At 37.2% G+C, this 13,585-nt stretch overlaps 2 protein-coding genes across 5 annotated transcripts; one reads left to right on the top strand and one right to left on the bottom strand.

Moving 5' to 3' along the window:
- Positions 1 to 678: 678 nt before the first annotated feature.
- Positions 679 to 6,915, top strand: LOC107845371 (protein SAWADEE HOMEODOMAIN HOMOLOG 2). 2 transcript variants are annotated; one of them, XM_047398393.1, is made up of 10 exons: positions 679 to 944; positions 3,283 to 3,368; positions 3,458 to 3,503; positions 3,613 to 3,820; positions 3,956 to 4,000; positions 4,235 to 4,316; positions 4,441 to 4,492; positions 4,909 to 5,052; positions 5,136 to 5,255; positions 5,708 to 6,915. In XM_047398393.1, exons 1-10 carry the CDS (start codon positions 891 to 893, stop codon positions 6,482 to 6,484), a joined length of 1,614 nt encoding a protein of 537 aa, XP_047254349.1. In that variant the 5' UTR covers positions 679 to 890; the 3' UTR covers positions 6,485 to 6,915. The 2 variants fall into 2 exon arrangements, with proteins under 2 accessions (XP_047254349.1, XP_016545141.2); XM_016689655.2 differs by having other exon boundaries at positions 715 to 944; positions 3,950 to 4,000.
- A 485-nt stretch (positions 6,916 to 7,400) lies between these two features.
- LOC107845372 lies at positions 7,401 to 11,996 on the bottom strand. Of its 3 annotated transcripts, XR_001666814.2 has the most exons (6): positions 11,414 to 11,930; positions 9,736 to 9,954; positions 9,392 to 9,417; positions 9,031 to 9,303; positions 8,193 to 8,289; positions 7,401 to 7,927 (listed from the first exon to the last, which is right to left on the bottom strand). XR_001666814.2 is itself a non-coding variant. In XM_016689656.2 (5 exons), the coding sequence occupies exons 1-4, from the start codon at positions 11,837 to 11,839 to the stop codon at positions 9,063 to 9,065; spliced, it is 912 nt and encodes a 303-aa protein (XP_016545142.2). In that variant the 5' UTR covers positions 11,840 to 11,996; the 3' UTR covers positions 7,401 to 7,927; positions 9,031 to 9,062. The 3 variants fall into 3 exon arrangements, 2 of the variants coding, with proteins under 2 accessions (XP_016545142.2, XP_016545144.2); XM_016689656.2 differs by lacking the exon at positions 8,193 to 8,289 and having other exon boundaries at positions 11,414 to 11,996; XM_016689658.2 differs by lacking the exon at positions 8,193 to 8,289 and having other exon boundaries at positions 7,401 to 7,923.
- Positions 11,997 to 13,585: the final 1,589 nt, after the last annotated feature.

Raw genomic sequence — 13,585 nt, 5'->3', positions numbered from 1 at the left:
TCAGATCCTTTAAGATTGTAAGATTGTGGACTGATTAAGAGTGCGTTTTGTGCCTTCTGTTGTCTTTATTGTATCATTATTATTAAGAAAAATAATTAATAACATGCCTAATTTATTATAGTATCCCTATTAAATAATGTTTATATTTTAATTTAAAGAAAAAGTAATTAATGCAAAGGGTAAAATATGATTTTTTTTAATCTTTTCTTGATTAATGAAAAAAAGATAAGTAAAATGAAAAATCAAATTAGAAAATTTGGAACGAGTAATTTGGGATGAAGAGAGTATATAATTAGCACATTCAATAAAGATACATAATTGACTAAAATTTATGTAAATATGATAAGTTAAGTGTATATTTATGTTATTTCAGAAAAAAAATAGAGGATAAAAATTAGAAAAAGGTAATCATTATTATTAATTTGTTATAAATATATTTACATTTACTATAAATATGTATGAAATCAATTTTGATATATATTAAGATTTAAAGTATTTGTCCTTTAAATAAACAGTGCCATATTTATGTTATGTAATCTTGTAATCTTGTGCTGTGCTTTACTATATGTTTGTGTGGTATCGCGTGTTTTGAGCCGGAGGTCTATCGAAAACAGCTTTTCTATTTCTTCAGAGATAGAGGTATGGACTGCGTACATCCTAACCCCCAAACCCCACCAGATGGGAATACACTGGGGTTGTCCTTTAAATAAACAAATTTTGTTGATTTGCATATCAGTTTTATTTTATATTTCATAACATAATTACTTTTTATGAAATAAAGCCAATCCATATTTCCGTCTCCCCCAAATTCTACACCGCGGCGTCCTCCGCCGTCGTTCCGCCGGAAGCTCAATTACTCGACGGCGTTAAATCAATAGCGGCGTTAACAGATGGGTAGACCGCCGAGTAACGGAGGTCCTTCTTTCCGTTTCAACCCTACTGAGGTTAATACTATTTATTTATTTTTTCATCTTTCTCTGTATACATGAAAAAAAAATTGTTATTATTAACTATGTATAAATAGTGTAATTTTTCGAAGTGGTGTATTGGAGTAACTGGCTCTCTCTGTTTGCTTTTTTACTTGTCACTGTTTCGCTTCTCGAGGTCAAACTATGTGAAGATGTATAATTCAACATTTAAAATTTAAAATTTAGTACCTGTAGTTTTTTGTTCGTAGTGTTCTGATGAGGTTTGTGATGATCTCGAGTAGTAGATAGTTTATAGTATTATTCTGATGGTGTCTGGTTTCTTTTATTATTATTATTAGCAGTGTGTTATCCGATTTTGTTGTTTATTTTTATGTCTTTTGCTTGTTATACTGTTGTTTATCTGTCATGAGCTGGTGGTTTATCGGAAACAGCCTCTGTACTTTATTTGAGGGAGCTACCCAGACCCCACTTTGTGGGAATACATTGGGTATTTTGTTGTTGTTTTTGTAAATTTAAAATTTAGATGGTCGGAAACTGTATGAAAAATGCTAAAAGTTGCGAAGCGAAACAAACGGTGACAATTAAAAGCGAACGGAGGGACTATATACATAAAAAGAAGATTTTAATTATTTATGAACAGTATAAACAATGTAATTTTCCGTTGAAGGGACTATATACATAAAAAGAACATTTACTTGCATTATGTATTTTTAGTTGATGACACCAGTGGCAGAGCCAAAATTTTTATATAGGGTTTAGGGGTTCAAAATATGAAGAAATAAACCCATAAAGAAGCTGAAAGGGTTACATTTACTATACATACAAAAAATATAACCATGTATAAATTGTGTAATTTTCCTCCGAGGGGGTCCAAGATTTGGAATTCTCTCATTAATCGTTACTGTTTGAGTGCTTTTGTGTTCAAAAAGAGAAGAAATTAAGTTAGCAACAACAACAACATACCCAATATAGTCTCACAAGTGGGATAGGCGGAGAAATTAAGCTGTTAGCTTAAATTCTAGCACTCGTATCGTTCAATCTAAGGATCTAGGATTTTCTTCTTTTTGAAGTTATTGCAGCCATTCATTAGAACATGTTAAATGTAGAGGATGATAGGGGTGCACTAGGAAGGGTGTTGAGTTGAAGACTGACAATTGATGTTCATTAGGTGTTGGGAACAAATTTTCCTCACACTTAGCTTTCGAAGTTCCCTTTTTTCTGAACTAAAGCAAAGATGCTAAGGTGGGCAAAGTGATCAAGTTAAACTAAGCTCCACTATTACCAGCAAATTATAAATATGTTTTGTTCATTAAATTCCAAAGAATCTGCTCATAAACAAAAGATAACGGCTAGAAGGAGCGACCAAACGGAAAAAAGCTAACCTGCCTAATTCTACTTCAGAATGTCCAGTGCTCAAAATTACAGTACAGCTTCTTTCTTGCTTGAAACTTTGCTTGACCTGTACTTTATTCTATTTCCCTTCTCAGTTAGAACTATCTCTAAAGTAAATTTGATAATATCAACTCTTACAATTATTTGGCGTTTCCAAAAGTTTTCATGATTTCATAGTATTACATCTTTCCCACAACAGGAGCACTAGATTGAAATACTTGTGCAAATTGAGATATGAAATAATGAACAGTACTACCATTGGAGAGAAATTGGAAGGAGCAAAAGTAGAATAATAACAAAGTGAAATGAATTGTATTCGCAATTTTTCATTAGTAGGCGTTTGGCAGTAGATTCCAAATATTTTTTGTTTTATTTAAAATTTACATAGTTGAAGTTGAACATGAAGTTATATTTGATAAAACATTTTATAAAGAATATTTGAAATAGTGTTCATGTTTGAATGTAACTACATCATGACTAAAATAGAGGAGATTGCTTACTGAAAGGGAGTCTTAGTCATATGTTCTCTGAACAAGTGTTATATACCAGAGAAATGGAGGTACTTCATGGGGTTACCTAGAAATAAAGCTACGGGAAAGTCATGTTAATAACTTATGCCCCTAGTTGCTTTACCTATCTTTACACTAGATATTAATATCCTTTCAAAAAATGCTCATTCCTTTTCCGTTTGATGTCACTTGTCAACATGAGGTCAATTCAGGAGTTTGATAGTTTTAAAGTAATCATGGAGAAAAAATTATGCATAGAAGCTTTCCCCTCATTATACATTCTTCCTTTTTCTTCTTCTGGTACATCCTTCCCCTTTTCAGTTATTGTATTTAAACATTCCAAACATGTGGACCGTACAGCTCAGTTTAATCTCCACTGTAGTTGCATCTAATAACTTCATTGCACGATATAGAGTCTAGTCAAAAACCGTCGTAATTTTGTCAAATTGCAGGTTACTGAGATGGAAGCTATATTGCAAGCTCATAATGTCCAAATGCCGGCCAAACAAGTTCTTGACAATCTTGCTGAGAAATTCAGGTAGGTTGTTAATGTACAAATATTTAGAATTACTCCTTAGATTTATATCCTCATGAATCTTGGATGGTTATATACCTACTTCAATGTAGTTCTTCAGCGGAGAGATCTGGAAAATTTGTGGTTCAAGCGAAACAAGTAAGGCTTTTCATTTTTTTTGCACCATAATTTATGATGATCAAATGAAAATGCTTTCATAACTATGGCTATTTATCTTGTACCTAAAATTATGAAAGTACTGTCATAGGTTTGGAACTGGTTCCAGAATAGACGGTATGCCATCAGAGCAAAACAAACCAAGAGTCCTGGTAGATTTATTGCCCCACCAGCGTTTCAAAGTGATCCAGCTGCAGTAAAAGCTCCTGTGAAATTGAGTGCCTCACCTATGCCTCAGAGTGATCCAGCTGCAGTAAGGATTATGCCCCAAGCCGCTCAACCCGTGCCTTCTCCTCAAGGTAGAACTTCGAAATTTCCTACCACGTTTCAAAGCAGTCACGGATTCTCTTATGCTTTATTTATGATTAGCACTAGTCTTATGTATTTGGTTTTCACTGTTATTCCTTAACTTGTGCTACTTTTGTTAGCTACAGTGAGAACAATGCCCCAAGCACCACAACCTCTGCCTGCTCCATCAGGTATACCCCTCAAGCAATATTCTTATGGTTTCTTGTTTTTGCAAAGAGTCGTCTTAAGAAAAACAGCTTAAGTACTGTAATGCTTACGCCATACTTTTAGCACATTACATTTAATGTAATCTGCTAAAACTATGGTGTAAGCATTACAGTGTGCCAAGAACTTATTTTTCCTATAATTATATTTTTTTTCCAAGTCATAATCCAACTCCACTTATTTTTTTACTTATTTTTTAGTGCCAGTGCAAAATGTGGGCAGGAGTGTTTCAGATAACACTCAAATGGAGTTTGAAGCTAAATCTGCAAGAGATGGTGCATGGTTTGTCTTTTATTCCATTCATTGATTCAGTACATTTATGTTTGGCTTTATAATTTGCTTCATCTCCACCCTTTTTATCTCAGTAGCTAGTAATGATAGATTAATGTTTATTATCCTTCCTTAGGTATGACGTAGCAAACTTCCTGTCACATAGATCTGTGGAGTCTGGTGAACCGGTAATTCTCAGAGCTACCCATCTAAACTTTCGCGAAAGAAATTATTTGTTAGCTTGCTTGGTAGTTAAATTTCTATCGATGCATATAATTATCTTTTTCCGCATTTTGTGGGAATATACTGGGTTTGTTGTTGCATAGAATTATCTTTTTGTTCTTTCTTATTATCCATGGAGTTTTCTAGTGATTGTCAAGGCAAGATTTAGTTTCCGTTTTCAGCCCCTCCGTAACATGCAGGGCCTTTTCGTCTGATTTTGTGGATCAATACTGCAAACTATGTTTTAGTCTCGAATATGCTCCAAAAAGCAGAGTCTACCTCCATGAAATTGTTTCATTTGTCTTGTGCATATCGTCTTTGTCCAGTCTGTTTTACTTTATCTCTTTCTTTTGTCTTAATGGTGATAAGCTTCTGATTTCAGGAAGTCTTGGTTCGGTTTGCGGGATTTGGAGCAGAGGAGGATGAATGGGTAAACGTCCGTAAGCACGTAAGACAGCGATCTCTGCCATGTGAAGCATCAGAATGTGTTGCAGTTCTTCCTACCGATTTGATTCTTTGCTTCCAGGTGCATTTTATTATGGGTCGAATGTTAAAGCTATAAACATGCCAAATTGTCTATCATTTAGCTAAGGCTCTTATAATTTTCAGGAAGGGAAAGATCAGGCGCTGTACTATGATGCACATGTCCTTGATGCGCAGAGACGCAGACATGATGTGAGAGGTTGCCGCTGTCGGTTTCTGGTTCGTTACGACCATGATCAGTCTGAGGTATTCGACTATATCCTTTTTCCTTGCAATTTTCTGCTTTCATCTCAATATTCAGGCCTCACGTTTCATGAATATATTTCACATTTCTGACTATTTTGCGTCTCCCCAGATCCCACTTGTGGGATTACAGTTGTGTTGTTGTTGTGTACGACAAAATTGTCCTGTCCTTAAAACAAAAAAAGAAACAATTGTTTATAAGGAACATATGATTATAGCTGCCAATAAGCCAAAATTTTAGGTTGACGATGTTGATGCTCGTGCACATGTAAGTTGGTTCTTTCGCAAACTTGTACTGCGCCAGCGTACATGGCCTTCCTTTTGATGTTGGTCATTTATGTTTGAAACATCTAGTTTTTTATCCATGGTGTTTCTTAGAACTGAATATTTTTATTGTCTTCAGCCTAGCGTAATTGTCTTCAGCTAGCGTAATCCACTTGTCTTTTCCTCTCTAGGAAATTGTTCCTCTGCGGAAGGTTTGTCGTCGACCTGAAACTGATTTTAGGTTGCAGCAACTAAATACTGAATCTCTAAAGCAGCAGAAATTAGGTAATGACCCTACAACAAAGGTCTACCCTCCAGCTGATACACCACAGAAAGCCCAAACCGAATCAAGGATGAAACAAGCTGAACCAACACAAAAGCAACCTGCACCGGAGAACACCATCAAGACAGAACCCGATGTGGCTCCTACCCTGCAAAAACCTAGTACTGATTCTCTAACAGGAAATACATTGTCGGAAACAGCACCCGAGCTTATGGAGGAAACGACGGAGAGGCCTGTAGCTGAAACTGCTGAGGCGCCTCGGGAGGTAAAAAATGAGATGCATCTGGCAGAAGTAGCAAAGCAAGCGCCAGCAGAAGCACCTGAGCAGCCTCCTGCAGAAACGACTCTTAAGCCACCAGCTACTTCAACGTCTAAGCCGGATGAAGCACAAGAGCAGCCTCCCGCTGACACAACTCCTGAACCTCCAGCTTCTTCAACATCAAACCCAGATGAAGCACCAAAGGAGCCTCCTGCTGAAACAACTTCCTCAGAGGAACCTCCGGCTGATTCAACATCAAAGCCAGCTGAAGCATCGGTGGAGCCTCCTGCTGAAACGACTATTGAGCCTCCAGTTGATTCAACATCAATGCCAGTCGAAGCATCAGAGGAGCAGACCAAGACCGAGGAGCATACTGATGCTGGAGCAGCCACAGCTTCAACTGATCAGGACGATGCACCCGTATAAGCAAATCTTTATCGCCAAAAGTTATTTAACATTGCCAGTGTAGCCAACATTACCAAGTTAGGATTCCTAGGGAAAGAGAAGCCTTGGGTTGGACGCGGACTTATTCTCGTGCATTCCCTCCTCCTCCTTTAAAAGCACGTATTGCACAAGGGACTTCAGGAGTGTGTCCAGTAGATCATTGATAGTCTTGTAAAATATTTAGATTTTCACCTTTAACTTAGAACTCTAATTCTTATCTTTTGTCCCATCATCAGTCTCACATCTTGAGGTAGTGGTATGGACTGCATACACTTACCCTCCCCAGACTCCACTTGACTTGGTGGGAATATACTGGGTATGTTGTTGTCGTCTCATCTTCAGTACTATTTACTTGTTATAGTTTCATGATTTTTAGAATAAAAGAGTTAATCGGTAAAAGCATATCTAAAGTACTACTTTTTTCGCTAGTTTCGTATCTCAACTATTTATTGTTCTAACCTACCTAAATTATCATTCCGTTTGTATTACTTCCTTAGCGCTCTCACCTATTTTACTCCTTTGGTGACTCAAACTCACAACCTTATGGTTGAGGTGAGAGGTGCTTACCATCCGAGTAATTCTGTCTTGTCTATTGAAACGTACCTCGATGTTAAGTTGGCTAAATATTTGTTCTCAATCGAAAACAGATGAATGCAGGTCAACTCAACATCGAGATGTGTTTTCGGACAAAAGGAGAAATAGTAAGGCTTGAAACTCGCAAAAAGGTGATAGTTTAGCTAGGTAAATAAAACAATGGATAGTTGAGGTATAAAACTCGCGAAAATGTTACAACAATTCAAGTGTCTTTCAACCTTTTAACTCTATAATAAAATGTCAGCAAGGTTCCAGAGCTCAGACACTATGTAATAAGATTCATTCAGTAAGTACAAATAATAGATACACCTTAAAACTTTAGTAAATAAAATGGGTAGTAGTAGAATTTCACGCTCGAACTCATAAATTTCAAATTCTGAATCAACCGTGTCCGGAGACCACGGTTGTTGACTGTGAAAACTACAGTAAAGAGAGAAGTTGTTGAGGTGATGATAACTTTCTAAGCCTGTGCCTAAAAAGGAACACAAACAAGAGGACTTCACAAGCATTGCAACTAGAAGAATGTAGAAATGCACAACATACAAGATCAATTATGAACTTCACACTATCTACTCTTCAATATCCCTACCTACAACTTCTGACTGGCATTTATACGTTGCGCTGTAACTTCATGAACAGGCTGAGGATGCATGTAGTACAATCATTTCGACTTCACTGAAAAGAGGAATATCATCACTCCTCGCGTTACATTTCACTATCAAAGATCGAACATATGGTCTTCCGGCCTTAACCAATCGAACACCTTTGCGCTGCTGGCCTAATATAGCCTGATCCGAACCTGTCTCGTGCACATAAACTGATTATGTCTGGCTGCAAAAAAGGATTTTCTCCATCAGAACTGACATTTATTGTGTTTCTGAAAGTACATCACAAAATTTTGACTGCACAATTGCATGTAATCCAACTAATTTACGTCGTACTTCAAGGAAAAAACATGTCTATATTCATAACACACCCCGGCGCTGCACACATAAGAACATGTATTCTACTGCAAGCCGGAATAGAAAAATTAGGGGGTCATTTTGGGTCAGCGATGAATAGTTCTCTTCTTGAGAAGGAAATTACTCTCGCTTACCCTTTTTTTCTATTAGAGTCGCGAGCTTGTGGGAAAACTTGGATATCTTACTATCACCAACACCTTATGGCACGAGTTGACGACAGCCATGCACCACCTGACCCCCAAAGAATATGGATTCAAATCAGTTAGTAGTCATCTTCGTGAGTAAGCTATTGAACAATCTACTTACCATCCCTTGAGATCACTACATCTATCTCTTGAACTCTGCTTCTTGGCAAGGGTTGTTGTTTACGTGGTAGCAGCACGTTTAAACCTTATGTGCCTAAAGGATCCACTAATGTTCTCTTTGATACCAAAGTAAATAAAAACTAAAACGAAAAGAATGTAAATTGAACAAAAATAGATCAACAAGGCCAGTAATTATCAGTTTCACCCTCATATCATGAGCCTCTTTGCCGCAACTTCAAGACTTCTAATCAAGTTATCTTGTCCCATCTTGCAACCCTATTGTCACTCGGAGCCTATAACTCTCGTAAAATGGTTGGTCCCCGTTGGGTGTATGGGTACGAAAATGAAAGAAAAGAATGTTGTTTTCCTATTGTCTTGCCACGCAGCAAGAAAAAGCAACAAACCAATAGTCAAGTCCTATGTTGCTCGCACTCTTCAAAAATGTCTCTGGGTGCGTGTCAGATTCTCCAAAAGTAATGTATTTTTGGAGAATCCGACACGGGTGAGGCATCAAAAGTGAAGAGTCCGTGCAACTTAGGTCAAGTCTACTCGCTTATTAATTTCTACCATTCGGTTCTTGGGTGGCAATTTTACATGATTAATTCTGCAGAGGAGGGATAGTAGTCGAAAAATTGTACACAATTAACAGAATAGTAGTGTGCTAAACCTGGTGTTTCAGTTCTAAGTCGCATTCTTCCACTATTTTGTATCCTCGGAAGTTTTGTTGCCATCATCTTTGTTCTCTTCAGTGCCATCTACTGGACGAACTGGTGTTGAATCCTTTGAACTCAACGCTGCTTCACCTTTATTCTTAGTTTCTCCGCTAGCAGAATCTCCCATGAAAGAGTTCAAGGCAAGTTGACCAGAATAAAGGAACAAACCGAAAGAGTTGATGCCAAAGACAAATGTTGCGAGGTAGCATATTCCATTAATAATAGTTCTGCAAACAGTTTGTAAATAAGAAGGTTTCATAATCTTTCAACAGTAAACCGATGCATTACTATAACGAAAAGCTATTCAAAAACTACCTAAGCGTTATTGTTATCTGGCGAACCTGTTGCAAACACAAACAAAGAATGATTATCAAATGGTAACCGATAGAAGTATGATAACTGAAGGACTCAATCAAATAACTGATATCGAAAAGTGAACATTGGTAAGATTCTTACACTAGAGGTTCGGTTCAGAGTCAGAAAATCTACTCTGCCAAAGGTAAATGATTTACGGTATGCTATATTTTAGTTTCTATCAATTTTCTACAACGGCATGGTAAAGATTATTCCCTCTTCCGAATGTTTACCCTATTTGTTGTGCATTATATGAGTCACAGTGGAAAAACGGAAGAAAAGAAACAGCAAATGTAAATGCAAACCGAGTAATTATCTGAAAGCGCTTGGCGATTAAGAGAAGCTTCGATGGTGGTGGTGAACTTGTAAAGGAGAAGTGCAATAATTCCCGCTGTTAAAGCTCCCAACAATGCCTGAGCAGGTGAAGGTGGCGTCTTGGCATCGATTGGTGTTGGCGTAATAGCTTTCAAACTCTCCAATGCCTCCTCCTTCAACGTTTTCTTCGCTCCCGTTGACCTTAGTTTCTAAATAACAGCAACAAGAAAGCTCACATTATTATCACAAAATAAACATGTATGTTCTCTAATACCTTCGGTCACTACTGGGTTTACACACCAATAAATACACGACGCCTCCTTCGTACAAGAAAGCTCACGGGTTCAAGCAGAAAAAGACAGTCTTTTTCAGAAATGCACATAAAGCTGCATACAATAGACTTTTGTGGTATGACCCTTACTCGAACTCTGTGCATAACGAACGCTTCGTACACCGAATTGCTTTTTTTCCTTCTTCTAATGCAAAATTCACACTATAAATACAAGGTCACGGATTCGAGCAGAAAAAACAGTCTTTTACAGAAATGTAGCATACAACAGACACTTATGATATTACCCTTCCTCGAACCGTGTGCATAACGAAAGCTTAGCACACCAAGCTTCTTTCTTTCCTTTTTTTAATGCAAAATTCACGCTATAAACAGAATTTCCCTTTCTTAATGCAAAGTTTACACTATAAACAGAAAGTCACGTGTTCAAGCACGAAAAAAGTCTTTTGCAGAAATGCAGATAAAGTTGCATACAGTAGATACTCATGATATGACCCTTCCTCGAATCCCTTGCATAACAGAAGCTTAGTGCATCAAAACACAGTCTTTTGCAGAAATGCAGATAGAGCTGCATACAATAGACATTCATGATATGACCCTTCCTCGAACCCCATGCATAACGAAAGCTTAATGCATCAAAAAAGGATCTTTTGCAGAAATGCAGATAAAGCTGCATGCAGTAGACACTCATGATATGAACCTTCCTCGAACTCTGTGCATAACGGAAGCGTGGTGCATCAAAAAACAGTCTTCTGTAGAAATGCACATAAAATACTCTTATGGTACCACCCTTCCTCGAACCCCGTGCATAACAGAAGCTTAGTGCATCAAAACAGTCTTTTGCAGAAATGCAGTTAAAGCTGCATACAGTAGATACTCATGACATGACCCTTCCTCGAATCCCATGCATAACGAAAGCTTGATGCATCCAAAAACAGTCTTCTGCAGAAATGCAGAAAAAGCTGCATACATAGACACTCATGATATGACCCTTCCTCGAACTCTATGCATATTAGAAGCTTCGTGCATCAACAAATAGTCTTTTGCAGAAATGCAGTCATGATATGACCCTTCCTCGAACCCCGTGGATAACAGAAGCTTAGTGCATGGAAAAACAGTGTTTTGCATAAATGTAATAAAAATGCATACAATAGACACTTTAAATGACATGACATGACCCTTCCTCGAACCCCGTGCATAACAGAAGCATAGTGCATCCAAAAACGGTCTTTTGCAGAAATGCAGATAAAGCTGCATACAAGAGACACTTATGACCGTTCCTCGAACTCCGTGCATAACGGAAACTTAGTACACTGCTTTCTTTTCTTCTTATACCAAAATTCACACTACATAAACAGTAAAAGACACGAGCATTTTACCAGTTCTTTAGCACGTTTAGCACGGCGGCGGACTGACCGGAAGAGGAAAACCGAAATAGCTCCGGTGAGTAGAAGACTAGTAGCAGTTTGAAGTGGTGAAGGGTCATCATTAGTAGCAAATACATCCCTTATTGCAGAAGGGAGCTCAATGGGTCCTTCATCCGGCGGCGCTTCGGTTGTTTCATCGCCGTAAACGACAGCTTCAGCTACCAACGACGGAGGCGCGTGTGAATTAGTGGGACGGCGCGTGGGGTTGGATTTGTGAAGGGAATTGTGAAATGGAGTGAAAGGGATGGTGGGGTTGGGAGGGAAAGTGAGAGTGGAGAGGTAATTGGATGAGAAAAATACTGATGACGGCGGCGCGTGTGATTTAGTGGCTGAGAGGCGCGTGAAATTACATGAGAGGAAGGATTTAATTTGCAACATTTTTGAGTTTTTCTTTCTGGAGTGGTGATAAAAGAAGATAAGAGTTATAGTTTTGAACACAAAATTAAAAAAAAGTTTTTTCTAAGGGAAAAAAAAAGAATTTCAAGAATGTTGGATTGAATAAATATCTAGGTATAAGAAAATAAAAATCTCACATATCCCAATTTTTATTATCATAATATATGTTGTTTTAGATAGATCGTTTATAGTATTGTTTTGTGATAATATTATCCAGTTACTATTTGTGGTTGTGTTAAGTCTATTACATATTTTTTTAGATTACATTTTGTCTTGAGTCGAGCGTCTATCAGAAATAATCTCTTTACCTCATCTACAAGGTAGTGGTGCGGATTGCATGGATTTTATTCTCTCAGTGGAGGAGTCAAAATTTTTACTAAAGGGATTCAAGATTGAAAAAAGTAAGCACACGAACTAGCCGAAGGATGTTCAACAACTATATATACATAAAAAAATAATTTTAATTATGTACAAATAATATAATTTTTTATCGAAGGAGATTTCCTATTCGCTAACCACAAGGTGGTTCCGCCATCCTTTACAGACCTCACTGTATGGGCATACACTGAGTACATTATTGTTATATAAATGCCTAAACAAGTATTTAAGCTTGACTTTAGCTTTGTGGCATGTAAACACTTTGTTTTTGAGTATACATATTTAGACATCTCAAATTATCTTCTTCGTGTGTTAGTTGAATACTAAAACTTATAAAGTAATTATTAAGATACTTTCAAAATTTATGTGTCACGTCAGAATTTAAATCATGTGAATATTATATTATCTCTGAATTTATTTTTTTGGTATTATTTATACATTAAGGATTTAATTAACAATATCTTTGATTAGTTATGTCGAATTTTGTCTAGCAACAATACAATAACACAAACATACTAAACAAAAGAGAAAATGACGAAATTGGTCTCTTTATTTTGGAAAACGTTTAAAATAATCTCTTAAATATACTTTTAAGTAAGTCGTTTTATTATTTATAGTTTGTCGAGATACGACATAAGTACCCCTCCCGTCAAAACTATATTCAAAATTTCAGTGACGTACCTAAACTCTATCGGGTCCTATTACCTTTCTAAATTCATTTTTTCTGTATTTTTGTACTTCTATTGTGCTTACGTGGTTGTCAAGTCAACACAAAAGGAACACACAATATTTTGCTACTTGACAACCATGTCAGCTCACGACGACATTTGTGAGATGTGATGCTATATCAATTAGGGCATGTAGGGAACAAGAAGGGCCTTTTTGTAACTATCTGTCAAGTCAATATAACAAACAAGTGCTTCTAACCGGGCCTGTATCACCCGAACCATCATTGAAAGATCGTCTAGGTGAAAAATAGGCTAATTGGATCCAACAATATAGCCCGAGGACCGTCATATATTGTGCTTTTGGGAGCTAAATAGTCTTTTGATCGTGTCACCACATTATTGGTGCAGTGTGATGTTATAGCAATTAGGACATGTAGGGAACTAGAAGGGCCTTTTTGTGACATCAGTCAAGTCAATATAACAAACAGGTGTTTCTAACCGGGCCTGTATTACCCGAACCATCATTGAAAGATCGTCTAGGTGAAAAATGGGCTAATTGGCTCCAACAATATAGCCTGAGGTCTGTCATATATTGTGCTTTTGGGAGTTAAATATTTTTTTGAACGTGTCACCATATCATTGGCGCGGTGTGATGCTATAGCAATTAGGACATGTAGGGAAC

Source organism: Capsicum annuum, chromosome 10 (genome assembly GCF_002878395.1).
Source record: "Capsicum annuum cultivar UCD-10X-F1 chromosome 10, UCD10Xv1.1, whole genome shotgun sequence".
NCBI classification, from domain to species: Eukaryota; Viridiplantae; Streptophyta; class Magnoliopsida; order Solanales; family Solanaceae; genus Capsicum; species Capsicum annuum.
The sequence above is the reverse complement of the archived record's forward strand: the minus strand, read 5'-3'. Positions and strand labels throughout refer to the sequence as shown.

Coding starts and splice junctions, on each gene's coding strand:
- LOC107845371 (XM_016689655.2), top strand. CDS start 891: ATGGGTAGACCGCCGAGTAACGGAGGTCCTTCTTTCCGTTTCAACCCT. Junction 3,821..3,949: donor ACCCGTGCCTTCTCCTCAAG/GTAGAACTTCGA, acceptor TACTTTTGTTAG/CTACAGTGAGAACAATGCCC. Junction 4,493..4,908: donor CTGTGGAGTCTGGTGAACCG/GTAATTCTCAGA, acceptor TTCTGATTTCAG/GAAGTCTTGGTTCGGTTTGC.
- LOC107845372 (XM_016689656.2), bottom strand. CDS start 11,839: ATGTTGCAAATTAAATCCTTCCTCTCATGTAATTTCACGCGCCTCTCA. Junction 9,955..11,413: donor CTAAACGTGCTAAAGAACTG/GTAAAATGCTCG, acceptor GCTGTTATTTAG/AAACTAAGGTCAACGGGAGC. Junction 9,304..9,391: donor CAGATAACAATAACGCTTAG/GTAGTTTTTGAA, acceptor AACTGTTTGCAG/AACTATTATTAATGGAATAT.